Here is a 25,866-nt window from a genome sequence, read left to right on the forward strand (position 1 = left end):
AATATGCAACATTCTTTTATGATAGAAACTCTATATTCGTGTCCTCAGTGTGTATTTGTTGTTGTACACTCACTGGATGCTTTATTAGGTACACCTAGCTAGCTTCTTCTTGGATCACCTTTTGGTGAGTGCCTGAAACATTCCTCACAGATTGTAGCAGTTGCTACAAATGCATTAGCTGCATGTTGCAATATTTCATCTTAAGCTTAAAAAACAAATCTAGTCTATTTGTGTATTTTTTAGTTCCCAACAAGATTCTACTCTGAAAAAAATGTAATGTGTGCATTAGTAAAAGAAATCTGGATCCCAACACAGCAGAATTGGAACTTGTTGAACAACATGATTAACTGTAAAGTCTATTTGGCTTCAAGAAAAATAAACCTCAAAGTGAAGGAGTGTGGAGCACAATCAAGTATTAAAGGCTTCCCTATTGCATGATTATGAACTGAAAAGCATGTTGCACAGCAGTAGTTGCAGCTCTGTCTTGTCTTGAACTTCTGGCTTTGCAGGACTTGATAATCTGGATGTCCTTAAGAACATTCTGCAGCTCTCTGCAAAAGTCTTTCTTTAAGGTAATATATGTACATAACAGAGGGAGGTGAAAAAATGAAGGAAGGGCACAGGGAGGGGTAAGGGCATTAGGTAAGTCTCAAATAACAATGGTGTTGTTGTGTTGAGTGTGGAGGAGCCCTTCCATCACAGCCGCTGCATGTTGCTGTCTTTCCCCTCCTTTTGGCCCACTCATTTTCCCTCCTGAGTTGTAAGAACAGTGGGAGGAGGGAGCAACACCTCAGACGACTGTGGAAAGGAGTCTTACTGCAAATGTATGAAAAATGACTGTTTTACCTCACAGAAGGCAGCGTTGCAAACTGACCCCTCTGATCTTTGTTTTTTAGGCACAAACAGTTAATATGTTGTATTTAAGGAAGTTCTCAGAGGTAACTGGACCACAAGTGCTGTCATAATCCTAGTTGAAGGGTGACAGGATGAAGGGAAAGGTGACCTCATCCAAAGCCTCTTTGACAGAGGGCAACTTGTTTATCTTCCTAACCGTCAGTCAGTCAGTAGCAGCTGGTTAAGTCTAGTAAACAGGATTGGAGCAGGTGAGACTCCACAGCTGCTTTTGTGCATACTTCTCTTTACTTCTGCTCAGCTGTAAAACTACCATGTGGTCCTTGATGCAGCCAGGCAGAGACGTGACAGACTGGTCAGCTGGACGTAAGGAAAAGCTGAGTCGCTCCCTCTCCCTCTCACTAAGTGGATTTAACCCATCAGCGAATGGTAGGCTTCCCATATGGAGCACCGGGTAAAGCCAGATTATTGCAGTTTGTGTGAGGGGGGCTCCAGCACAGTGTGAACCCAAGAACGTGACATTATGGGGCACAATAACAGCATCTGCACAGGTCGTTTGTGTAGCCAGACAGTACGCTCTTTGCTGACAGGCTAATGTTCTAGGCTTTGTAACAAGCCAATTTTTTGTGGGACACTTAATATAAAGTTGGATATTTTTTGATGAAAAAAAATCTTTTTTAAAAAATCCTTTTGACTGATACATATTTGTTTGTATTTAATATACATGTCTATATTGATTCATTGATTCAAAACTATTCAGAAAGTAATAATAGTACAGTTGAGAATGGAAAAATATATTTTCTAAAAAAAGAACACTGAATTGTATTTGTCCAGGAAACTGTTGCAGTCTAAACAAGGGAGTGTCCATGTTTTGCCTTTAACAGTATTTTACAGGTGAAAGAGGGCGGCGGCATGTCCCAGTGACAACATAGCTTAATAAGCTCAGGAACAAAAAACCTTAGTCGGCTTTAACCATTGATTAGCCGACAGCTGACACAACAAAAACAAATCTTACAATGGTAATTAATGTTGCTCTGAATTTCTTTGTAAGGAATGTGTTCCATCATGGGGTCATATCATATTTTCTTCTCACAGATAAAGGAAGTGAGAAGTAGAAATAATCTGTGGTTGCAAACAATGTATGGAAACAAAAGGCTAGTTAAGTGAAGCAGCAGATGAGTGATACACTGGGACTGGTGATCCCTGACAGAGCAAACCTGGTGGCAGAGAAGGCCATCTGAATTACAGCAGAGTCGGTCATATGCAGGGATCAGTTGACCCTCCCCCCACCGATCTACTTCCTGTGTTTCATGGTTGTCTGCTCACTTATGCCTATACAATACCAACTGTGTCTGGAGATGTTCCAGCTCCTACTACACTGCTGCATTCAGAAATTGTGGCCCACATCAGCCTTTTATTTAAGCGGAAAGGCCGGTCATGTTGGCATCTTCAGCTGTCCATCAGTCAGGCGGCTGTTCCAACCAAAGGCCTCCTTTCAATCACATGTTCATCTTCAGAAAGATCGTTTTGGTATATTTTATCAGGTTCTGCATAAGAACAAATGTACTAGTATAGCTACAGTGTAATGTTTATTTTGCCATCGCTACGTTTCAGTAGGAAATATTAGACATTTCACTCCATTACAATTTAAAGTTTACATTTTAAACGTATAGCAAACAACTTACAAATAATTCACTATAGTAACAGAAGCCAGGTTTAAATTTATGTATAATTTTGAGACCTGGGAGACATCTTTTTCTTTCTGTTCTTCCACTTTGAACACATTTGGATAAACGCCCTGTAATAAACTCTTTTTCTTTTTCTATTGTGGCAACAGGTAATTTGAGTAAATTACCTGTTGCCACCTCTTTGTTCAAATATTTAATTCATCTTCATGCATAGAAAACAAGTCCCAAATCCACAGAAACACAAAAACATATTTTACTTTTTACATAAATTTTTTTATTCATAATTGCAAAATTCACTTCCCTGCTTTAATGCATGAAAATTGAATTTTTCCAACATATGCAACTGTGGTTCACAAGTTAACAAGCAAGCAACAAGCAGTAAGTGCGTGTAAAATGCTGCCATATGCGCAATTTCTACCCCAGCCTTTTATATAAGAAGAACGTGATCCCACAGTGACCTCTAGTGGTCAACCAGGAAACCCTGACTGACCCAGTGTCAAACCCCTAGCTTGCAAATCAAACACTAAGCAATCTGCATGTCTTTGATGTTGATGAAGACACTCATTGAAATGTATCACAGGTCCACAGGCTGCACGGCTTTAAGAATCTACACACACAAACCTCCCACCATCATTCATAAGCATGCTGCAGGCTTACAGGGTAATCTGGGGAACTGCTTTTACAGTCTAAGCAGCAATAAGGAAGACAAGTGTGTGATTAGTGTTTAGAGCAGTTAGGTAGCGCTTAATGAGCGGCTATGTAATCTCTAAAGTTTGTTGATCTTACTGTGCAAACGAGACTGAATCCAGACAAGATTACGTTTTTGGAAAAGACTTACACTAGACTATTCTAACTGCACAATATTCTTATATTTATTATAAGTTATCATCATCTGATTTCTGAAGCAATCATAAATCAAGGTCATATACAGATCTGAATCACCTTTCCATGAACAATTAAGACATAAGCACTGTGGACATCAGAGATAAACAGAGTTAATGTCCCTTTACTAATGTTGAGGAGTAGTCTGATAAACAAACATAAATATTAATATAACCAATTAGTGAAAAATAAAGTTGTTTTTTACATGCACTGCCATATTCAGTCGCTGTTCTGCCTTCTAACCATCTTTGGTTTTAATAGCCACTGTTGCTTGTGAGACATATTTGTTTTCTTATTATGCAGGGTGAGGAGACGAGGGATAAAAATGCCGTGGAAACCTGGCTGAGCTAATTCCAGCCCACCTTGGGGTTGGAGCTGACAGTGACACTGCATGAACTTATTGCAGTGACTGAAAGGTGAAAGAAGTATCCTGTGCTTTCAGTCGAGTACAAGTAGCAACACTGTAACATGATCAATTACCAATCAAAGTCTTGTCTTCAGCATGTTAATTATATTAAACTGTGCCAGTATTAGCTAGTATCAACTCACTGTTGTATTAACGAATTAACAAACTACCTTTCCAGGAAGGATGATAGATGTAAGGTTAGGAAATAATTTTAGATAGTGGATATCTCCTCTGTGGAGTTCCTGAGGTGTGATGAGGCTCTTGAAATCCCTGAAAACTTGGCACCACATCTCAAAGGTGCCCTGTGGAGGTTTTATGTAAGTAAACAGAAGTTATATTAACATTCAGCATTAGCTGCCAAATGGCACTGTTTGTATCTACGAGGTGTATATTAAGTGTGTTTAATACATGCCTCCTTCATAATGTACTCATAAAGCTGAATTTGGGGAATATTACAAAGCCTGCATTGTTAACTTGCCAGCAGTCCAGTTCTAAACTGCCTATAGCTGTTTCGCTCGTTGACTTTCAGCTGTCAGCTCTGGTTTCCCACTGTTTTGCATTTACATTGTTATCTTCTCCAAGGAGGTAGTATTTGCATGCATGCATATCATTCTGTCTGTAACGATAACTCAAATAAACTTACATTAATTCTGATAAAAGCTTTTTATGGCTGTAAAGTTAACAAGTCTTTACAAACTTGCCTTTTATCGACCAAGTCTTTAAGGTCAACTTAAGGATTTATTGGTCAAACTGGGACAAAAAGCCATAAAACTGTTATAGTTAGGTGGCATGAATTGTCAACATATAAAAGTACTGTGTAAAGATTTAAAATTTCATGTTACATTTGACCTCTGACCTCTCCTTCAAGGTCAATAGATTGAGCTAAAACTGCTAAAACTCTCTTTCTTACTGCCGTTGTTTGTATTGACCACATGTAAGCATATAGACAATGATTTCTGAGCTTTCTAAATATCACGTTACGTTGGACCTCTGACCTCTTCTTCAATGTCAAACAAGGTCAAACTTTCATAAAATGTCTGTTATCTTTAAAACTACTGATTTTGTTTGTATTTTTTTTTTGTATGATAAAGAAGTGTAGAAAGAACAGTCAGGAGAAAGTGAACGAGCTGCCTGGTTAGTTATTAGTTAAAGAGTCTCTAAAACCTGTATATGTTGTTCAGCACTAGCAGGACTTTCTCAAATACATTAATTATGTGCATTAAGCCCTCCATACGTAACAGATGCTGGTTTTGAATTCAAGAATTTCAGACTTGGACTGGTCAGACCACAGGACAGTTTTAAACTTTGTTCAAGTCCCAGAGTCTGGGCTCAGAGAAGGCAGCAGCAGTTTGCTGGCAGAGCTGCTTCCCACCTTTACACTTATTTGGGATTTGGTCATAACTTTTTTGAATTGTATTCCTGGCATCAAATTCAAAATGAGCGGGATGTTTGCTAACTTAACTAATCCTTTTGCCAGTTTCTGAAACTAAGAAGGGTAACACCAGTTTGCACAACTATAATCGTATCCTCAGGTTATTAGAGGATAATCTGAGCATTAATTAGCAACAAGAAAAACTTTTCGTCTTTTTAAAAAAATTAGTTAATATGAGCAAACTATATTTCATTTCGAATTAACCCAATTCATAATGACTAATTATTAATTCTGAAAACCTTGCAGTAGAACAAGAACTGTGATTGTTGCACTGAGGTACATGACATTAGTTGCTTCTAACGGAGTTTCCACTGTCTACTAAAGATTATTTATGTCTTTGAGATTCATATTCATAGACTGAAAGGTCACTTTGGATCTGTGTTTGCTCTGTTTTATGATAAGCAGGTCTGACTGGAGTGTGACTGTGATAATAAAGGACTCAGGCACACAGCGTTATAGTTGCAATCTGTTTCTACAGCAGCTTTCCAGCTGCTCTCCTCCAGCTCCACACCACACTCTCTGCTCTGATCCCAGCGACGTACTCAAAAGGGGAAACATGATCAGATGATGGAGGTCAGGTGTATTGAGTCAGCCTCCTCTGACACCACAGCCTGAACCAACTGCTCCACCCCTTCCCTGCAGCTGAGCCACAAACCACACTGTGCCACAGTGACGGTTAACTTTAGTAATAACAAAACAATTGATGGTGTTAAATAAACCTTTTGCTTGCAGCGATATAAAGTGAGCATACACAATTATATTATAGTATATTACAGTATATTGATATATGTGACATTAGGACATTTATTTAATGCTTGTTAAATAAACACTGACTAACATGGCTGTTTATGACTCTGTTTGTGAATCAGTTAACTCTTATCTACTTTTTATCCCTTTTTGTCCCCATAAACCCCCCACCAGAGCGGCCAAAGGTTCGCCATCGAGCCCCACCCTCAACAGAGCAATCGAAGTCACATTGCCCAGCCTCGCCCCCCTTAGTTCCTCTTCATGCTCTGTCTCCACAGTCTGATGCGTGATGTGTGGAGGGTCCGGGCTGTGAGGATTATGGCAGTGGTGACTTTTCCCAGGAGAAGCGGGGACCCTGTTTACTAGAAGGTTTTAAAATCTCTGTACTTTTAGGTGACAGGAGACATGTGGCCTGGTCAAAACACAGAGAGCTGCACTCTAAAAGATCTTTAAACATAGTAAACATACCTTGTGTGCCACAGACTGCTCCCAAACACGAGGGGACAAGTAATACCTCTAAAACACTTAAGTTGGCTTTATTAAACATTAGATCTCTAGCTGGGAAAACATTTTTAATTAATGATTTAATCACTGAGCACAGCCTTGATTTTATGTTTTTAACTGAAACTTGGTTGGACCAAAGTAACAGTGGAGCTGTTCTCATCGAGACGACCCCTCCTAACTACAGTTTTATCAGTGAGGTCAGGGCGAGCAGGAGAGGAGGAGGGGTTGCTGTCTTATTTAATGAATCATTTCAATGTAAGCAGCTATCTCCTGGAAGTTTTCAGTCTTTTGAATATGTGGCTTTACAGCTGAAGGCCCCATCCAAAGTTGTGTTTCTTAATGTTTACAGGCCTCCCAAATACTGCACAGACTTTTTTAATGACCTCAGTGAACTGCTGTCTGTGATCTGTGTTGATTTTGACTGTGTAATTATTGCTGGGGATTTTAACATTCATGTGGACAACCCTCAGGACAAAGGGACTAAAGACCTGAGTAACACTCTGGGCAACTTTGGGCTGACTCAGCATGTAACAGAGGCCACACATAATAGAGGACACACTCTTGACCTACTGATCTCCAAAGGCCTGAGCATTTCAAAGGTTACTGTGTCTGATGTGGGCCTGTCTGATCATTACTGTGTTTTCTTTGAAAGTAAAATCTCAGCCCACACAAATATATCAACAACAGTGATCACAAAACGGTGTATAACTGAAGACAGTAGTGCAATTTTTAACCAGGTCTTCCCATTAACACCTGACCTGTCCAAAGGTTCAGTCAATGAGCTCGTCAATAGCTTCAATGCTAACATGTTAAATGTAATGGACACTATTGCTCCCATTAAGGTGAAGGTTATCTCTGGAAGGAAAAAGTCTCCATGGAGAAACTCCACACTGGTGAAAAATGAAAAAAGAGAGTGTAGGAAAGCTGAGCGCAGATGGAGAAAAACAAACCTCCAGGTTCATTATGACATTTATAAAGAGAAACTTCACAATTATAATTTACAACTGAGGAATGCAAGGAGGTCCTACTTCTCTGACATCATCACTAAAAACAGCCATAATGCTCGGGTCTTATTTTCTACAGTTGACAGGCTAACAAACCCTCCTGTGTCAGTGGCAGCTGAACTTCATTCGACCATGGCCTGCAATGACTTTGCCAAATTCTTCACTGAAAAAATCCAAAAAATTAGACAAGCAATTGGTACATCAACAGCAGATCCAGGATATGTACTGTGTCCACCAAAAAACTGTTTAAACACCATGAAACAGTTTCAACCTATTAACAGCAAAGACCTGGAGGACATCTTAGGTCAACTGAACTCCTCCTCCTGCTGTTTAGATGTCCTGCCAACAAGTTTTTTCAAAAAGGTCTCAAAGACTTTAGAGTCAGACCTGTTACAGATCGTCAACTTTTCTTTATTATCAGGTGTGTTTCCAGAATCACTAAAAACTGCTGTAATCAAACCTATACTGAAAAAGGACAATCTTGACAAGACACAAATGAACGACTACAGGCCGATCTCAAATCTCCCGTTTTTAAGTAAGATCATTGAAAAAGCAGTTTCTCAACAGCTCAGTTACTTCTTAAAACAGAATAATTGCTACGATGCCTTCCAGTCAGGTTTTAGACAGAACCACAGCACTGAAACCGCTCTGACCAAAGTGTTTAATGACATATGTCTGAATACAGACAGTGGAAAAATGTCAGTCCTAGTTTTACTGGATCTCAGTGCAGCATTTGATACAGTTGACCACAACATATTACTCAAACGACTGGAGAACTGGACAGGTCTTTCAGGAACTGTACTAAACTGGTTCAAAACATACGTAGAAAACAGGAAATACTTTGTATCAATAGGTAACTTCACATCTGAGCAGACAAGTATCACATGTGGAGTTCCCCAAGGTTCCATCTTGGGACCCCTTCTGTTTAACATCTACATGCTCCCACTGGCACAGATTATAAAGAACAACAAAATAAACTATCACAGCTATGCAGATGACACACAAATATATATCACAATGTCACCAGGAGACCGAGGCCCTGTACAGGCTCTTGGTAAATGCATTGAGGAAATCAATGACTGGTTGTGCCACAATTTTCTCCAGCTAAACAAAAACAAAACTGAGGTAATAGTCTTTGGCGCCAAAGAAAAACGATTACAGGTCACCAGAGAACTTCAATCTATACATCTAAAAACCACAAACCAGGCGAGAAATTTGGGTGTAGTGATGGATGCAGACCTAAACTTAGAAAAACACATTAAGACAATAACAAAGTCAGCTTACTATCACCTCAAGAATATATCAAGGATAAAAGATCTGATGTCTCAACAGGACCTGGAAAAACTAGTCCATGCATTCATCTTTAGTAGGCTTGATTACTGTAACAGCATCTTTACAGGTCTACCTAAAAAATCAGTCAGACAACTACAGCTCATTCAGAACTCTGCTGCTCGAGTCCTCACTAAGACCAAAAAAGTGGACCACATCAGTCCAGCTCTGAGGTCCTTACACTGGCTGCCTGTCCGTCAGAGGATAGACTTTAAAGTTCTGATGCTGGTCTATAAAGCTCTGAATGGTTTAGGACCAAAATACATCAATGACCTCCTGACCCAGTATGAACCATCCAGATCCCTCAGGTCATCTGGATCCGGTCTTTTATCAGTTCCCAGAGTCAGAACCAGACACGGAGAAGCTGCATTCAGCTTTTATGCTCCTTATATCTGGAACAAACTCCCAGAAAGCCTCAGATCAGCTGAAACACTCAGTTTATTTAAATCCAGGCTGAAGACTCACCTGTTCTCAGCTGCATTTGAATAAAGCACCAAATCCACACTTTAAGCTTAAATTTCAAAACTTACATTTAACTACTGATCTTATCTATTTCTGATTTTATCTGTTTTGATTTTATATACTGTTGTTTGTTTGTTTGTTAATTAGTTAGTTAGTTTATTTGCTTGTTTTATTCAATTTTAAATCATGCTTTTTATTTGTTCTTGTTTCTAATGTCTCTGTAAAGCACTTTGAATCACCTTGTTGTTGAATTGTGCTATACAAATAAACTTGCCTTGCCTTACTTCACATCCACCCCGAGTGGATGTTTGGGACATTATTACTCACTGACAGGTAAGCTGATAAGGGCATGTTTCAGTGACCAGGTTTGAACTTTGCTCCCTGTGAGAGTCGCAGGTGGAGTCAGCCACAGCGCTGCTCACCTGCCGTTTCAGGAAATGAAGCGTTGATCCACGGCACCCGCCACGACCCACGACTGGAAGTATCACACAGTAAGTTGATCTAATTGAAGATGTTTCTATTTCTGGGGATTTTTTTTTTAAATATTAATGAAAAGATTCAAAACTGAGATGATTTTTACATTTATATATCAAAACAGCAAAGAGTGGAAAACTTCACAGCAAGTGTAAAACGTATTACAGAACAGCCTGGCTCTGCCGTGAGCAAATAAGTGATAATTAGTAATAATAATTAGCGATATAGCGCTAATAGAACTATTATATTATATTATATTATATTATATTATATTATATTATATTATATTATATTATATTATATTATATTCAGTGTTGGGAACTAACGGAATGCATGAAACCCAAACAAAACACGCAATAAGAGGCTCTAATATAAGCGCTTGATGTTGGCGACCCGAAGCCAGCGCAACGCAGCCAGCAGCGCACGGGCAGGAATCCATTTCTTACTTGGAAATTCCGTCACCACTTCACATACAAAAAAGAAAGGGATGGGCGAAATCTGACCGTGCAATGCAAATTCAGTTTGCATTGCAAGCTGCTCTCAGCATCGAAGGACTCCACCAGGTTTTAGTTGTGGTTGCTGCCTGGGTCATGTTGAAAGCAGACAGAAAGAAAACACAATACTGATACAGAAATTGTTTTCTATACGAGATCTCTGCAAAACCTACAGCCTTACCTAATGTCCACCCTACTGTTGCTCATTTATATTAAGATTTAAACATCTAGTTGGTACTGCTTTCAGAGGAGCACATGATTGTTTGCAGCTAGCAGGTTGTTAATGTTATCCATCAAGTCTAACAGCACCTCAGCTAACACCAGCTAACAATGTTAGCTTGGTAATATTAATAAATCACACAGTAATAGTACATTACATAGTTGTAAAAATCATGACAATATATCAAGTAATCCAACGTATTCAGAATACGTTACTCACACTGAGTAACTTAACGGAATATGTTACAAACTACATTTAGTGCCATTCTGTATACTGTAATCTGTAGTGGAATACATTTTAAACGTAACCTTCCCCACTCTGATATTATATTATATTATATTATATTATATTATATTATATTATATTATATTATATTATATTATATTATATTATATTAGAACTATTTAGTCTGACTGCTTTGCTTTTTAAAAATATTTTGTTGAGAATAAAGAGTTACAAAACTTCAATGGATCAACAAACGTTTAAATCAACTAAATGTTTCAAATTTCAGTTTTCTACTTTTCATTGCTTTAAAATTCTCTGTTTCAGATAGTTTTTTGTGTCAGTTTACTTATGTTTTAACAAGATTTAAGTTCTTTTGCTCATTATATCATGGGACTATTTTTAGGATCACAAGTTTCTAATTACAAATTGTGTGGATTGGGAATTGTTGAATGTTGTCAGTTTGTATGCCCCACAGGTCAGATTGAATTGTCAGTTAGAGAGAGAGGAATTGTACAATAAGCTGGATGAAGTGATAAAAACAAAAAATCTTTTGTCTATTGAAGTTTGATTTAAGCAAACCTTAATAGACATGTAGTGGAGGGGAACAGAGGTGTTAGGTAGGTACTGTGTTAAGGAGATAAATGCAGATGGACAGATGGTGGATTTTGGAAAAAGAATGGAAATGACTGTGGGGAACACTTTGAGAAGAGGGATGGGTGATGTATGAGAGGGAAACAAGGTGTACACAGGACGACTACATCACATGCAGTGAGTGCAAACTTAAAGAGATAGGAGGAGGCGAGGTGTGGTGGCAGGCCAGAATGTAGCTGGGCAATATCACATGGTGTTCTACATCTATGATACGTTTGGACATCAAGACAAAGAAGCAAGTGAAGGCAGTATTAAAGGATCTATTAAAGGGTGGAAGTTAAGAAGAGAAGACTGTTGCTCAGAGTTCAGGGAGGAGTTGAGACAAGCTCTGGGTGGCAGTGAAGGGTTACAGGGAAATTAAAGCTTTACTGCTGAGGGAAACTAGCAAGAAGGCATTCAGTGTTTCCTCTGGATAGAGGAAAGCGAACAAAGATAGAGGTGGAAATGTACTAATAGGTCAAAGAATTGTGCTGGAACTGAGCTAATGAATGATAAAATGAAAGAGAGAGGAGGCTGGATGAAGGACAGTTAGAGAATGAGGAAGCAGAGTAAGGAGGAAGTGAGGCCAGCTGTGAAGGGGATGAAGAGTGTGAAAGCACCTGTGGAGGTATGTCCAGGAGAGAGGGCAGTGGACCTTATAACAAGACTGTTTAACATAATCCCAGACAGTGACGACGATGCCTGAGTGCTGTCCTTTGTTATATTTGTAGTTTTGAGTTATTTACTTGAAGTTTAACTTTGTGCTTAAGCATGTCCAACAGTCATTTTAGAAACATTCAGGAACATTTTTCATTTTTGAGTTGCTGAGTTCTTGTTGCTGCTCATTACAGCCGCCTGTCCCCATCTTTGAGATAAGCACTACCATGACTGTCTCCTGGGCCTCTCTCTTCTTCATGTGTTTATTACCCTGCACGATGGGAGGTGAGTATTCATTTCATTTTGTCAATGACTTCCAAGTTTTATTTTTGTTGCATGTCAGTAGCAGACCTGCCCAATAACAACAAGAGGGGGAAACCTCAAAATATGGAGCAGCTTTCTTTGATGTGAAGAACAAAATAATTACGGACAGTGTAATCTCAAGAGAAAATACACAGGAGAACAACATGATCAGAGCTTCCACCTCAGATATCACAGTTAGAGCTGATAGATTTTGAGGCATGTCCACATTTCTCATATAGAAACCGCACCAGGCACATGGTTTCACTCCACACACTGAGAAAGACACTGAACGCTGCGCTGAATTAGGAACTTTGGTTAAAAGCACACTGTAGAGAGAGTAAACCTCATATAATTTTATATCCTTTTACATGCTAAGCTCATAGTGGACCTCAGAGCCACAAATTGTTAGACTCACATTGCGGTTTCAGGATTCTTTTCCAAGACAGCCAATAAATGAACAATAACAATCAGCTTTATTGATCAGTGTAGTCATAAGATCATGGAGTCAGTCTGGGGCTGTGAGATCTGCAGGGAAATACGTGATCCAGCTTTGCCGCTCTTCACAAGAATGAATCGAGTGACCTGACAAGTACAAACATATCCCTGGATGTGCTTTATTTGTTGTCAGATAAAACAAACCTCTGATGTCTGATTCCAGCTTGTGGTACTGTGTAACTATGGTGACTATGTAGCAAATGTTTCTGAAACTTATATTTCCACAGCATGTTTGAACCTCTCGCTATTACAAAGGATCAGTCTTTACCTATGATGCAGTCTTGGGGGAAAAACTGATCAAATCTATAATTTCAGTAACATGTCAACAGCCGTGCTCAGACATTTGTTTAATAATGTGACTAACAAGGAAAATCTTCCTTCTAGGTTTGAACAACAGCGAGAAAATATTTTACAATGTCAGCTTTGATGCTTATCAATTGAAGGATCAGTCCTGTTTTGTGCTGTGTTTAACTTTCAGCCTTGTCAAAAGCCAACACAACAAAACCAATGGCCTTTGTGATATTTACTTACCTTGAGCAAACAGCTCTCAAGCACCATATTGAAAAAAAAGCAGTATGTACCTGTATAGCCTGCAGCATGCATTGCCATTGTCCTGTGACAAGGAAAAGTTCTTCACTGATTGATGTCACTTCCATATTTCACTTGTATTTTTTTTAGCATTTGTGTTTAAAATGTTGTGATTTGCCAACACCACACCTTTATACACCTTTCATAATAGTCTACTGTAGTTAAAACGTCAGTTAATACCAGAGTTACTTTGTATACTTATGCATATTTATGCATTTATCCAAACAGCTATTATGTGCCAGCGTAGAGTTTAAAACCCTGCATATGCAGGAGCTTCAGGCAGTTTCACATCAAACGTTAGAATAAGTTAAAATCCACTGAATCAAAATTCAGTGGAACATTTTTAGGATTTGATATGATTGGAGATATAACTGGTTGCAATCTTTGGAGATGTTGTAATGCAATCATGTCAACACACAGCAGAATCTCAAAAGAATATCTCCAATATTTTATTATTATATTACATGAAGAAGAATGTGTATTTAAAGCAAATTCAAACCTTACCTAAGAATGAATGTGGCCCTTTTAAGTAAATGTTACATACACTTTGAGATCATGATATTAAATAAAATTTTTTCATATAGTAAGGCCAAAAGTATTTTCTAAATCACAGAATTAAGGTATTATCACAGTAAAGAAATATGTTTTATATGATCATCAGTGACAGGAGCTCATTTAGTCAAACAAAATGTGCAGAAACACCTCTATGTTCCACACAAGGTTGCAAATCCTCACATCTATTCTCTTTTAAACCTACCAGTGTCAGACCAGTTTCAGCTGGAGCCGATGACTGCAGCAGTGTTTAAAGGCTCCGATGCCCAGTTCATCGCCAGAGTGACCGGATCGTGGGAATTCATGGCCTGGACAGTTGGACAGTTTCTGGTCCTCACGGTCCGTAGAAACACTACAATACTCCCAGTAGAGCAGTATTCAGCTAGATTCTGCTCCAGTGATAACAGCAGTTGTGTGGAGTTTACCATCCATAATGTCAGCCGCTCACTGATCGGGCCCGTCACCTGTGCGGTTCAAGGGTCATATGGAAAAAAAACAGCACAGCTTTCTGTACAAGGTGGGTTCGTAAACATGTATCAGACGTTTTGAAATCTAAAAGCCTAATTCATGTATCGGTTGACCTCTAACCTCAATGTGCAGTCAGTCAAACCTAGAGGAGGATGTTACCTTCAAGGTCTTTACCTTCTTTTCCTTGTATTTTCACACCATTGTTGTAATGACTGGAGTGTACTCTGGAGGACAGCAGTGAGCACTGATTTTCAGGCTTCTCAACGGCCTCTGGCAGCAGCGTCTAACCATAAAGTAGATCTGATGAGAAAGAGAAACAAAAAGCTTTAAAGCTAAAATGAAAGTTGAAATGACCACTTCTGTGACGCTGACAGAATGTTAGATGGTAACAGGCCAGCCTGTTTTATTTTATTTTAATTTGATAAATCTAGTTGGATAAAATTAGCATCACGCATGCACAGAGTTGCAGTGATCTCATAAATGAACCAGTTAAACAGTTTATTTAGACCCTGGCTGACAATTATGAATAAATTATCTGGGTTATTGTTGTGGAACTTCAGGATTTATAAAAAACGAGCGAGTCTTTTATATTTTCCAGTTTAACAAAGTGTAAACCTAATGAAACCGTGGCAACAGTGACTGAAATAATTCCTTAGGTGTTCCCCCAAAACAAAAAACAAAACCCTGTACAATAAATTTGTTGCAGGCTTAGAAAGATTTAGAAAGGTTGTAAAAGTGTCAGCAGTTCAGTTGTATGTGAGCTCAGCCCTGACATGTGTTCAGCTCAGATGTTGAATCTAGCAGTTTTCCAGATAATCAGCCTGAAGCCAAGCTTTTACACAGACAGCAGTACGGAGTAAAATATGTTGTTAATCTGAGTCCTGGTCTGCCTATTAATGGACATTGATTGTGAAGCACTGATGGAGAGCTGTCTCGTGAAGTTGATTAGAATCTTATTGCTTTTCTGCAAGGGGACATTAACGAGGGACACTCGCAGTGAACATTCTGGTTAAAGAGAGTTTCACAGTGAAACAATACAAGTTCCTGAATGGGAGCACCCCTGTAATGATCGAGCCCTTGTCAAAGACGTGCTGATCTTTACACCTGCCTATTTCTCCCACGTGGTGATCTGGCCATGTGTTACCTGGTAATTTCCAGTGTCCATATTAAAAAGAGTCCCTGGAAATTTTGTTCTGCCCAACTTTGTATTGGTAGTTTAACTCTGGGGATAAAATCAGTGCATAACCTTATGCTGAAGAAAACGATGACCGTACCCCCGGTCGTGCTTCTGAGCTGATTCTAAAAACTATTACTTGGGGTGTAGTCAAAGACTGTAGATGAGAGCTGGGTCACTTTGACACAGAAGCTAATATTTCAGGTTTCGTGGTAAAATTGTAAAAGTGCAAATGGTCCGAACACGTTTTACAGGGAGCAAAGGCTCATTTAGGGGAGAACTAGAGTAGTGCATGGATCGACTACTGCTGATCGCTAACATTGCAACAGTTTCCTCCACCCAGTCCCTTTATGTAACATATTTAAAAAATAAAGAAGTCAACAGGCAAATACTGCATTTCAGCATTTAATAAAGCACACAGAGAATCAAAGCCCCGACATAACACAAAGGAGTGCCAGGAGAGGGTATTTTATGAGATAGCGACCAGACATCTGGTTAAATGAAGCCTGCTGTTAGAAAACAATAATTTCTTATTAAGATATAAGAAGTTATTATAAAGTATTATCCACACATGCGTACAAGGTGTATTTGTCAGCAGTTGTTTATAGCCACAGGTTTGTTTCTGTGGTGTATATTTATTAGAGCAGGATGAAGTATTTATTTCACTCAGCTTAATGATAATTTGAGGAAATAACATAGCTCACTCTCAGAGATATAGTGAGTGAAAATTTAATTAAGCTCGATCAACATTTGGCAGTGGTTTATTGGTTGTTTGACTAATTTACTACATTGGCTTCTATACTAAACATGAATCTCTAAATCTCAGCTGGAGGAAGTTATGAGGAAGTCGATCTCTGCTTACATGACTTTACTGCAGATTTTTGGTCTTTTCGTGTTTTTTAAGGGCAATGTTAAATATAGGGAACAACTTTCATCTATATTTTTCAGTTTATTCTTCAGATCCAATCATGAAGCTAAGAATTTATTGTGGACAGCACATTGTCGCCACTCTTTGATTATCAGAATCAGAATCAGAATCAGAATACTTTATTGATCCCTGGGGGAAATTATTTTTTGTTACAGTGCTCCATTTTAAACCAACATTAAGACAAGACAGACAATACGCTAACTAAGAATAGTACAATATATACATATATATACATACATACATACATAAGTCACTTATAAATAAATATTTGGAAAAGAAACATGTGTAGTTGTAGCAGCAAACAGTGTGTTAAGTGGATGCGTTGTACAGGGAGATGGCCACAGGCAGGAATGATTTCCTGTGTCGTTCAGTGGTGCTTTTCGGTAATCTCAGTCTCTCACTGAACGAGCTCCTGTGACTGACCAACATGTCATGGAGTGGGTGGGAGGTGTTATCCAACATTGTCTTTATCTTGGACAGCATCCGCCTCTCCGACACCACCTTGAGGGAGTCCAGCTCCATCCCCACAACATTGCTGGCCTTACGGATCAGTTTATTAAGTCTGTTGGCATCTGCGACCCTCAGCCTGCTCCCCCAGCATGCAACAGCATAGAGGATCGCACTGGCCACCACAGACTCATAGAAAATCCTCAGCATTTTCTGGCAGATGTTGAAGGACCTCAGTCGCCTCAAAAAATAGAGACGACTCTGGCCCTTCCTGTAAAGTGCTGTGGTGTTTTTAGCCCAGTCCAGTTTATTGTCAATGTGTACTCCAAGGTATTTATAGTCCTCCACAATGTCAACACTGACCCCCTGGATTGAAACAGGGGTCAAGTGTTAAGGTCAGAAATGGGTTTTCTTCTGGACCTAAACTCTCCTCTGTCTTTCTCAGAGAACGGTACGATCAGCATCGCAGGACCGAGCATGAAGGTGATGTATGACCAGCAGGTAACGTTCCAGTGTGTAGCAGCTGGTTGGTACCCCAAACCTACAGTCACATGGACTCTAAATGGTAACGCTATGAACAGCACCCTGGACAACTTCACAGATAATGGGGATTTCTTTAACTCCACCAGTGTACTAACCTTCCAGGCAGTCAGAGACACGACAGTCAAATGTTTGGTGAGCATCCCAGCACTGACATCTCCGCAATCAACGTCTCTCTTCTTAGTAGTTGGTAAGAAACTCTTACTTACTTTTTGTGTATAAAGTTGAAAATGTTTAACAAAGAAGTTACAAGCCGTGACTTCTGCTACCTTCAGAAACAAGAGGATCTGTTTTTGAGTCATTTCCTCTATTTGTGTTACTGCCACTACTTTACACTTTAATTCCAACTACCTTTGCAATGCTGCCAGTCTGACCACAGAGTGCAGACAAGCAGAAAACTGTCATTTTATGTGCAAAGCGATCCCTGTGTAAAACAAAGATGTTAGTATTTTTCATTAAACCTTTGGTATGCTGCACTATTTTTTGCTAAACCTAAAACAAAATGTTGCCCTTTTTAAATCTAAAAGCTGTTTTAAATCACACTTTTAGAAAAGAGTTAGATGTACGTGCCCTCGTGGTGAACTTCAGACGATTTTGGTTCAGGAGATTAAAAGCAAGAGAGCAATAAACTGTCACCTTCCAAAACACACTGTACAACATACTTGCATGACTGAAACTTTTCTAATTAAAACCAAATCTAAAATAAAGGTCTAACCAGGTAATGTAAATATGATGTAATAGAATTTTATCATAGGTCAAGTCTGGACAGTCATGGACACAATGTGAGGCAGTGGTGTAGCTGGAAACTGTCCATGTATTAGGGTACTCACAAAAAGTAATGTATTACATTACTTACTGTTTTCTTCAAAAGTAATGCAGTATGTTACTTTATTACTCGCTGGAGAAAGTAATTTGTTACACTACTTGTTACATTACTTTGTCATTACTTAATAAAATTACTTGAATTATACTGTCTTGTTGTCTGCACACCAATACACATGTGTAACCTAATGAAAACAATCTTTCTTTCAGTTCTTACGTATGAACACAAAACAATAAAACAAAGATGAAAACCAGCCTAAGAGACTTCAAAGTGATCGCCACAGTCATCCTGCTTTAGAAATACGAACAGGCAGCTAGCTTAGTGTTAGCGAGCTTTATGTGCAGATGAGACAAAAGTTCAAAGCGCCAAAGTTCTGTTAGCAGGATAATACATGTGTTTCTCTCCCGGATGCAGTTTGGTTTACCACGATGCTCGTGTCCTGTTAAGCAAGCAAAAAGCTTGCGTCAAAGCTCTAACCATTTTCCTTCTCCTGAAATCCACTGACTGCTGCAAGAGTGCGCAGGAAGAAAAATGTTATTGTTGGATTCTTTTTCCTTTCTATCCACCCGGCATGCAGATAACTAATGAATGTTAGTAACATGTCACATTACTATGTTACTGAAAAATATAAAGTGATTACAGGCATGTATTACTTTGTAACATATTACACCCTACACCGATATATTATAATCATATAAGGAGATAATTATATTTTCACGTTTTTTTCCGTGTGAAGGCAAATCTCACATGGGATTATAAGACATATACTCTCTCCAATTAATGCGAGAGATTTTTTTTCCACTTTGCTTATTTATGCCTGATAGATTCTCTAAAAGTGCATAAACTTCTTCGGACATGAAGGTCCTAACAATGATTTCAGTGTTAGAAGTAATCGGCAGGGTCTTCCTTTAATGAATGACCCTGACAAAGCACGACAGCATGAATGATGATATATTACTGTTTGCCTTAGCCAGTATAACAGAATCCTTCTACTGTATGCTCAGATCTTATGAATAAGTGAAAATCCACAGATAGACATAAATATATAATTTATCAGATCTGATAAAAAATAAAATAAAATAAATAGACAAAAACCAAATAAAAGAAATATTCAACTTATAACGTAGAGTAATTACCCTAACACCAATAGCCCTGAATGTTTGGAGCCAGCCAGGAGGACACAGATATCACATGGATTCTATGCTGTAATATGCAAAGAGGGAGAAGTGACATTTCTACCAGGAAGTAAAGCGTCCTGCTTCAAATAAATAGAGTAGAATAACAGCTACGGACTGTTCTGAATGCCCAATCTTAGGTTTTTTTGAATCTTGTCTCTGTATGATGTCAGTAAGAAGAGATATACCTTGGGGTGGCTGTAGCTTAGGTGGCAGAGCAGGTCAGCCACTAATCAGAAGGTCGGTGGTTTGATCCCAGGCTGCCTCCTGGCTGCATGCCAAATATCCTTGGGCAAGATACTAACCCCGTGTTTGCCTACTGGTGGTGGTCAGAGGGCCCGGTGGCGCCAGTGTCCGGCAGCCTCGCCTCTGTCAGTGCGCCCCAGGGTGGCTGTGGCTACAATGTAGCTTGCCATCGCCAGTGTGTGAATGTGTGTGTGAATGGGTGAATGACTGAATGTAGTGTGAAGCGCTTTGGGGTCCTTAGGGACTAGAAAAGCGCTATACAAATGCAGGCCATTTACCTAATATGGTCATGTCCACTGTCATTATGCAGTGCCACAGGACTAATTCTTGAGTTGGTATTATACTCATCTAGTTCCCACACCTTTTAGGTTTTTTGTTAGATGCCTCAGAAAAAGTATCCAGTTAACGCAAGCTTTAGACATTCACATTCTGTTCTGCAGAATTAAATATGTAATTTAACACGCCACGCTTTTGCCTCTCCCAGAGAAGAGGAAAAGACCACAAAGGTTGTCATCAGTTCTCATTTGTCAAGAGAACCACAGTCGTGCTGTGGCCAGGATGTCAGTCTCTGTTCAAATATTTTTGTTTTGTGAGCGATAACCAATCAGATGAAGCAGTTTAATGTGTAAAGCATAAAAGAAGTGTGTGTGTATGTGTGTGTGTGTGTCTGTGTATAGGTGTGTGCTTGCTCATGGGGGGTCATATGATTGTTGGGGTTTTCTCTGTATGTGTTATTGTAGGGTCTACCTTACATACAAAGCACCTTGAGGCGACTGTTGTTGTGATTTGGTGCTGTATAAATACAACTGAATTGAATTGAATTGAACCTAGGCACAGTATGAGATACATAGGGATTAGTTTGGACACTGAGTTTTAAATAAGCAGAAATTTATTCCTTTCCCTCCGTTTTAGGTGCTTTTATTGAACAGTTTAGTGTGATAACAACAGCTTTAAATCTTTGAATCACTTTCTCTTACTTCTGATCTTTCTTCTGCAAAAGCTCCCAAGCCGCCTAATTGGACTGTGTTGATAGCTGTGGTTGTGTCCTTTGGAAGTCTTGCTCTGCTGGTTTTGCTCATCATTGGAATTTGGTTCTGCTACAAACGCAGGAAAGAAAAACGTAAGGGTCTCATTATGTCATTAACTACGTAGATTCTGTGTCCCCACAATCACAAATGTTATACTAACAGATGATGAGCACAAATACAGAAGTCACTGTTTCATTTGTTAACTACAAGTATTTGTGAATCTGTTTTTAGAAACAAACTATCAGGATGAAATGAGGTAAAAGCCGATTTTAAATTATTCTGCCATTTAATTTATTTATTAGCTAATAAACCTTTTTCAGCATACAGTAAAACTGACTGATGTTCATATTTGTGTGCTGTAGGAGAGTGAGGACACAGAGCCAGTTAAGTGGTGTGCATGGACCCAGAAACAAAGAGGGACAAGTGAACACAGCATATGTGCCGGAGGGTCAGACAAGTAAGACTGAACACAAACACACAAGCCTTTAAGAAGTTACTCGTGTACTGTACCAGTATCTAACAGATAAAAGGGTACTTGTTCTTGTACTTTGCTCTTTGGTGGAAATCTCTGAACAATCTTAGAGGTAATCCAATTATCCAAAACCATCTGATACACTTTGAATCTTTACATTTTTTTGCATAGTTGCTGATCCATCCTTCTTTTCCTGTTTTGCTTCTCTCTTCGCAGGTGTTCCTACCAGTGAAATCACTGACAATGGCTTATTCCAGGTAAATAGCTCCAGTAATTTAGATCCTGGTCTGGGTTTTATGCAGCAGTAAACATGCTAGCATATCAGCCTGTCCAAGCTGACATTGGGATGGGTTAATAGGCCGTCAGGCAGACAGCTCACCAATCAATCACAGGACTGTTATTGGACAATAGAAAGCAGTTTTGTTGGGTTTGTGACTTTCTTACAACTCCTTTTCTTACAGCTGCACTGTACTGGTGACTTTGGTGGAAGCGAAGAGCAAAGATGTGTTACAGTTCTCGTCTATGTCTTCCGTGCTAGCAGCCCAGTAAAGCTGTAGCATATTAGCAAACTACTATTTGGCTACGTTCACACTGCAGGTCTTGATGCTCAATTCCGATTTTTTGATCAAATCCGATTTTTTTGTCTGCTCGTTCACACTACAAATAAAATGTGACAGCAAACGCGCTCTAGTGTGAACGCTCAAAGCGGCCGCATGCGCAAAAGAAGACGTCACACACGACACGCTCTGTTTAGACCCAGAGCAACAGTATTGTTTGACCGATGGCCCTTAATATAAAGACTTCGGACTTTACGTTTCCCGATTTTTGCTTGAAGTTATTTTGTTATTTACATAATAATGTAAATAACCTAATAATGATCCTTATTGCTGTTTTAGAGGAGCGGTGCTTCAAAGGATAGCTGCAGATTTCTGTCAGAATCTGCAGATTATACAGTACAAAGAAAATGTTCACGTTTCTCCAACGTTGTCTTCCCAACAGTTTCACTGACATCTACACTGGATGGCCAGGAAGAGCTCGTTCGCGATGTCTTCTCGGGCGCTTCCCCGGAGCTGATAATTGGCGTCTGTCGTGTCAGTGACGTAAAAGACGGATTTAATGCGACCTGACCGTTCAAACAGCAGTCGCTTTCTAAAACATCGGATATGTATCGGATTCAGTACCACATATGAAAGTGACCCAGATCGGATTTGAAAATATCGGATTTGTGCCGTTCACACTGTCACACCATGATCGGATAGATGGGTCGCATAGGGTCAAAAAAATCGGATTTGATGCGCTTTCGCCTGCAGTGTGAACATAGCCTTTGTTTAAGGGTAAATATAAAGTAGGACACGGGCTAATTTGCAGGTTTTTTTGTGGGGGAAAAATACTTGAATTACCTTGAAAATGTTCATTTTGATCACATGATGACTCAAGGTCATGTGTCACTGCTATGCTAATCCATTCAGTAGATGTTGAGATATTTCACTGATATTATAGAGAACAGCAGTTTATCTGTAAATGCTTCAGGACATTTTAATGAGAAACAAAAAATGTTGATCTCTTTGTTAACTGACTCAGAGTTACTGCAGTTACCTTAGGTAGAGCCACAATACTAGCTAAACAGCAATCATTGCTTCACAGTTCACTGTCAGCACCACATAGTGAAGTCTATTTTCTGTCTGGATCTTCAGCCTAAAATATGAACTCTCATCACGTCATGATTTTAGATGCTTGTTTGAATAAACCTGATTGCCTTTTAAGTTTGTCATCGTGAATTCTCGAGTTATGGTTGTGCTTCGACCGAACCGTTTTATCCTTGAGTCCAACTAAATATTTGACCTACTTTTTTAGATGTTCCCTCTGGACTTTCAAAAGATATCATGCGATAAAATGTATAATGCCTCCCTTAAATAGAGCTTTTCCAGTCAAGCAGCAGCAGTTTGTATGCTTAAGTGGTTCAAGTCTGTCTTCATAATGTCATCATACTCCAGTGAACGCTTGGGGTTCAGTGTCTTGCTCGAGGATACTTTGACATTTTGCTATTCAGACTGAAGCAGCCAGGAATCAAACCATCAGCTGACCTGCTCTACTTCCTGTGGCAAAGCCAACCTGTAGAGAAGCATCGTTTTTTTCACAGTTCAATCTTTGTTTCATGCTGTAATGTCATCTCATGGATCACACAATAGAACACCAGTTTTTCTAGTATTGAATCCATCTGATCTTTGGAACCATATTCTTTACATAAACCACAGTGAGTAACACTGGGCAGAACACTTGACACAGGTGGCGTACATTACAGTCCAAATTTTGCTTAGTCATGCTGTGTGCCTTTGGAAATGCTGAGACAGTTTTGATTAATTCAGATCATTTTGCTCTGGTAAATGAGCAAACATGATAATGTATTCATGTGGCTTCACTTCTGCATTCAACCACGTGAAAATATATTCTCCATAATTATGAACATGTTAATTTTTCCATGTACTTTAGCAGGCAGGGCACAAATGGATGAGTCACTGTTTTACCATGCAACTAATTTAAGTTTTGAATGACGCACCCAATAAACAAAGATGTTATTCAAGACCACAGTTACATTGCAGTATTTCCAAGCTGATTACGTGTTCAGAGGAGGAATATGATTAATGTGTTGTATAGATTTTAAAGTAACACACAGGAATATAGGTTGATGAAAATGTTGAAAGAAAATTTTGGATTTATTATTATTTATAATGTTAAATTTTGCTGTTTTTGATTTTTAGGTATCTACTGTGGCAAACAGTGCACAAGCAGGTGGTGCCTTCTACAATTTTGAGGATCCAGGCTTCATAAAACACAGACACGCCACGATTGTGTGAGGACAAACAGAGGACACGTCTCTGAATGCTTGCGAGCCTGGGAACAAACCTGCACAGCATCTAAACGGTGCTCGGCTTTGTCTGGATAAAAGGTGATGTGAATGACTGGATCTGCTCAAACCAAAGACTGATGTAGTGTGAAGGCTGTAGCCTCAGGTGGCCATGCAGATTTTAAATCCTCCATAATTTATTGTAGAGAAGAAATCATATAACCCTGCGATATATATACGAATTGTGTACATTTTTATTGTAACATTATGTGAATTTAAATATTCAAAAGTGATGAAAGTGATTAAACTTCTAAATCCCCTAATTTGCATCTCCTTACTTGTAAAGCAATTGTTCTCTGAAGAGTTGTCTATTTTAAAAAACATTATTAAAACCTGTTTTAAATGGTTACTTTGAGAATGACATGGCAGTTTCACATGTATAAGTTATTAGCCAGCTGCTGTGCACGGGCAGTTTGCGGTGGTTGTAGCTCATGAGGTGGAGCAAGTCATCTACTAACTGGAGGTTTGGCAGTTCAATTCCTTGTTGTTCCAGTCTCCATACCAAAGTATCCTTTGCTCAGATATTGCATGAGTACACGATTTCTTTGAGTTATAGCAATTTTATTTGTCATGGTGCAAAATAGAAATTCGTCATTTTGCCAGGGTCACACCCTCTGACAAAAACTCAGTTTTCAATGTAGCCCAAGACCAACTTCTTAAGGCTTTTCCTGGACAAATTTAGTTAAGGTTGCTCGGGTCACCCACCTCTACTCTGTATCCCAAAGTGTTAAACATGACATTTCCTGTTTCCACTAGGTGGCGCTGTCACCAATGTCAAATATGGCAGTTGAAATGTTTTCAGGGGCGGAGCCTTATCACATGTGGGAAGTTTGGGCCAGATTGGACCATGTTTGAATGAGAGCAAATACAAATTTATTTATTTATTTATTTATTTATTTCTGCCTGTCCCGTTTGGCTCTTTTGCCATCAGAATTATTGTCTAAAGGCAAAGAAAGATGCCCAACGGATTTACTTTACCAAATTGACCATCCCAGCCTTGCCGTAATGGTCCATTTGATTCACCTTTTATTGTTTATTTTATTTTCACTTACTGAATACGGGACAGACTTGACTGGGGGAAAGAAGGGGAGAAAGAAAGAAGGAAAGAGAAACAGCTGAGAAGAGGGACGGGGGAGAAGGGCAAAAAACATAAACCAACAGAATGAGCAGAAAAAGAAAAAAAAAAAGAAATAAAAAATGCATATATCGATCACCTGGATCACCTGCTGAGAAAGAAAAAAGAAAACAAGCAGAAGAGAACAAGAGTAATAGAATAAACAACATCACAATGATATATGTGAATATGACAGTAAATACTAAATATTAAACATTATTGTGCAGCACATAAGATCAACAGAACACAGTGTGCTTTGAGGTAGGAGCCAAAAAGGGGTGTAGTTTGTGGGTGTGATCACCCGTGTGTACACCTGTGAGCATGGACGCGCTTGTTTTTTTAAAAGGTTCCTTCATGTAATGATCTGCTAGAGGGTGTGGGGGGACCACAGCCCCGTCCTCCAGGGCATGAAGCAGGTATGGAGGAGATCAAAACTCCAGACATCCAGAGGCCCCCAGAACACACGAGACCAAGGAAGACCAACAGAGGGGCAGCTGCGCCACTGTCCCAGAAAGAGCTGAGGAGAGTCCCAGATGAGGGCTCACTCAGCAGCCGCGGAGCAGAAACCAGGGGGGATTGCAGTGACGCGCCCGTGAGCTCCG

The 25,866-nt window shown here is 39.3% G+C and overlaps 1 protein-coding gene and 1 long non-coding RNA gene across 2 annotated transcripts; both read left to right on the forward strand.

Annotated features, from left to right (window-relative positions):
• Positions 1 to 741: 741 nt before the first annotated feature.
• On the forward strand, positions 742 to 9,613 carry LOC147320014 (uncharacterized). Its single transcript, XR_015131194.1, has 3 exons — positions 742 to 1,103; positions 1,185 to 1,281; positions 3,726 to 9,613. It is a non-coding gene; the product is annotated as an uncharacterized LOC147320014 (long non-coding RNA).
• An 84-nt stretch (positions 9,614 to 9,697) lies between these two features.
• Positions 9,698 to 24,404, forward strand: LOC147320015 (immunoglobulin superfamily member 5-like). Its single transcript, XM_086307392.1, has 9 exons — positions 9,698 to 9,797; positions 12,201 to 12,291; positions 14,153 to 14,461; positions 17,407 to 17,691; positions 20,746 to 20,865; positions 21,005 to 21,029; positions 21,136 to 21,230; positions 21,462 to 21,502; positions 24,005 to 24,404. The coding sequence occupies exons 2-9, from the start codon at positions 12,234 to 12,236 to the stop codon at positions 24,098 to 24,100; spliced, it is 1,029 nt and encodes a 342-aa protein (XP_086163518.1). The 5' UTR covers positions 9,698 to 9,797; positions 12,201 to 12,233; the 3' UTR covers positions 24,101 to 24,404.
• Positions 24,405 to 25,866: the final 1,462 nt, after the last annotated feature.

This window comes from Aulonocara sp. 'chitande type north' Nkhata Bay, linkage group LG10, assembly GCF_057382095.1.
Source record: "Aulonocara sp. 'chitande type north' Nkhata Bay isolate Kocher_YH1m ecotype deep benthic linkage group LG10, A_spYH_male_GT1.1, whole genome shotgun sequence".
In the NCBI taxonomy this organism is placed as follows: Eukaryota; Metazoa; Chordata; class Actinopteri; order Cichliformes; family Cichlidae; genus Aulonocara; species Aulonocara sp. 'chitande type north' Nkhata Bay.